The sequence below is a fragment of the Numida meleagris genome, unplaced genomic scaffold (assembly GCF_002078875.1).
Source record: "Numida meleagris isolate 19003 breed g44 Domestic line unplaced genomic scaffold, NumMel1.0 unplaced_Scaffold961, whole genome shotgun sequence".
In the NCBI taxonomy this organism is placed as follows: domain Eukaryota; kingdom Metazoa; phylum Chordata; class Aves; order Galliformes; family Numididae; genus Numida; species Numida meleagris.
Genome location: NW_018365176.1, coordinates 4,415 through 6,627, shown reverse-complemented (window position 1 = coordinate 6,627; position 2,213 = coordinate 4,415). Strand labels below are relative to the sequence as shown.

Here is a 2,213-nt window from a genome sequence, read left to right as displayed (position 1 = left end):
AGTAATATGGACAATTAGGGAGTAACATGAGATGGTTATGGGGCGCTATAGGGTGGTTATGGGGATCCATAGGGTGTTACTGGGTGCTATGGGTCAGTGCGCAGTTTTATGGGCTGCACTATTTGTCAGCCCCATAGATCTATGGGGCCCCGCTGGAACACTATAGGGGTACTGCATGTCAGCCCCACAGACCTATTGGGCACTATGGGGGCACTACGTATCAGCCCCACAGATCTACAAGGCCCTATGGGGGAGCTATGGGTCAGCCCCACACATCTGTGGGGCGCCGTGGGGCAGCACCCACACACGGTTGACACCGCCGCAGTGCAGGATGACAGAGAGGCGCAGCGGTGCCTCTATGGCTCCGCCCCACGCATCTATGGGAGCGCTATGGGGACGCCGTGAGTCAGCCCCACAGATCTGTGGGGCGCCGTGGGGCAGTACCCGCACGCGGTTGATGCCGCCGTAGTGGGGGATCATGGCGAGGTGCAGCTGCGGGCTCCGCTCTTCGTCCTCCTCCTCCTCCTCTTCCTCGCTGCTGTCGCTGTCACTGTCGCTGCCGCTGTCCCCACGGCGCCGTCGCGGCCCATAGAGGTTCTGCATCTTCAGCACCATCAGCCTGCCATGGAGGTGTGGGGCGGCCCCATAGATCTGTGGGTCTGGCCCCACAGATCTCTGCCTTCGGTTCCGTGGATCTACGCATCCCGCCCCATCGCTCTGTGGGTCCTTCCCCACGGCTGACTGAGTTCAGTTCTTTGAAACGTAAAGATTCTGCCCCATAGATCCGTGGGTCCAGATCTACGGGTCTGGCCCCACGGATCTATGGCTCGTGCCCCACATACCTACGCATCCCACCTTCCATCTATGAGTCCTGCCCCACACATCTAAGGGTCCCACCCCACCTGCTGCCCCATGTAGCTGGTACCTGCATCCCACCCCACGGCTCCCTGCCCCACACATCCATGGGTCCCGCCCCACAGATCTATTGGGCGCCCCCACCTGTTGCCCTGTGCGGTGGGTGCCTGCGTCCCGGCGCAGAGCAGCAGTGACAGCGGCAGCGTCTCGCGGTCGTCCCCCAAACCATCCCTCACGATGTCCAGGCTGAGGCACGGGGCGCCTGCGGGGCAGCCCCATAGCGCCCCATAAGTGACTCACAGAGCCCTGTGGTATCCCACAGCACCCCACAGTGCCCCATAAGTGACCCACAGTGCATCACAGAGCCCCCAAGGTGTCCCACAGTGCTCCCGTAGTGCCCATAATGCCCCACATCGCCCCATAAGTAACCCACAGTGACCCACAGAACCCCGTAACAGCCCCACAGAGCCCCATAGCCACCCATAGAGCCCCAAAACCACCCCACGGAGCCCCATAACCATCCCCCAATGCCCCACAGCCACACACTGTGCCCCATAACTGCCCCACAGAGCCCCATAACCGGCTCACAACGCCCCCCAGGACCCCATTACAGCCCCATAGAAGCCCCATAACAGCCCCACAGAGCCCCATAACCGCCCCCCACCGCCGCCCCACAGCGCCCCACGGCCGTACCGGTGCCCGCGTGGTGCAGCAGTCTGTAGGCGGAGGTATCCACCACCATTTCTTCACCGGGACCGGGCGGGGGAGCGCGGCCGGGGATGTACACACCCCCCTCCCCTTCTCCGGTACGCCCCGTCCCCCTCCGTGCGGGCCCCGCCCCCTGTCCCCTCCCCCTCCGCCGTTCCCGGGAGCTCCGGAGCCGCGTGGCCCCACCGCTGCCGCTGCGCGCCGCCATTTTGGAGCACTTCCGGCGCTGTGCGACACACTTCCGGCCATGTGCGCCAAACTTCCGGTTCTACTCCAGCCGCTTGACGGTTCTCCTCCACACTTCCGGTCCTCCACTGGAGGCACATCCGGTCCTACGAGAACACTTCCGGCTCCGCGCGCAGCACTTCCGGACTCTCGCCCCTTCACTTCCGGCACCGCCGCCATTTTGTCGCCACCGTTGCCATAGCGACGGGGAACCGGCGGCCGCGACGCTGCCCCGCGCTTATGCCCGCCTTAATTAGCCCGTAATTAACACCGCCAAATGAGCTACAAAAGCTTTAATTGGGGACGAGACTGCGTCGCACGGGGACACGAAGGGAGAAAATGGGGTAAAAAGGGGCGAAATGAGGCCAACACGGGGGCACGGGGACGAAGGGGCCTTGTCGGGGACGCGGGGGGCACAGAGGACA

General features: G+C 63.8%; 1 protein-coding gene across 1 annotated transcript; it reads right to left on the bottom strand.

Annotated features, from left to right (window-relative positions):
* Window positions 1-25: 25 nt before the first annotated feature.
* GRWD1 (glutamate rich WD repeat containing 1) lies at window positions 26-1,786 on the bottom strand. Its single transcript, XM_021384046.1, has 3 exons — window positions 1,549-1,786; window positions 1,000-1,117; window positions 26-619 (listed from the first exon to the last, which is right to left on the bottom strand). The coding sequence occupies exons 1-3, from the start codon at window positions 1,769-1,771 to the stop codon at window positions 256-258; spliced, it is 705 nt and encodes a 234-aa protein (XP_021239721.1). The 5' UTR covers window positions 1,772-1,786; the 3' UTR covers window positions 26-255.
* Between the last annotated feature and the right edge of the window lie 427 nt (window positions 1,787-2,213).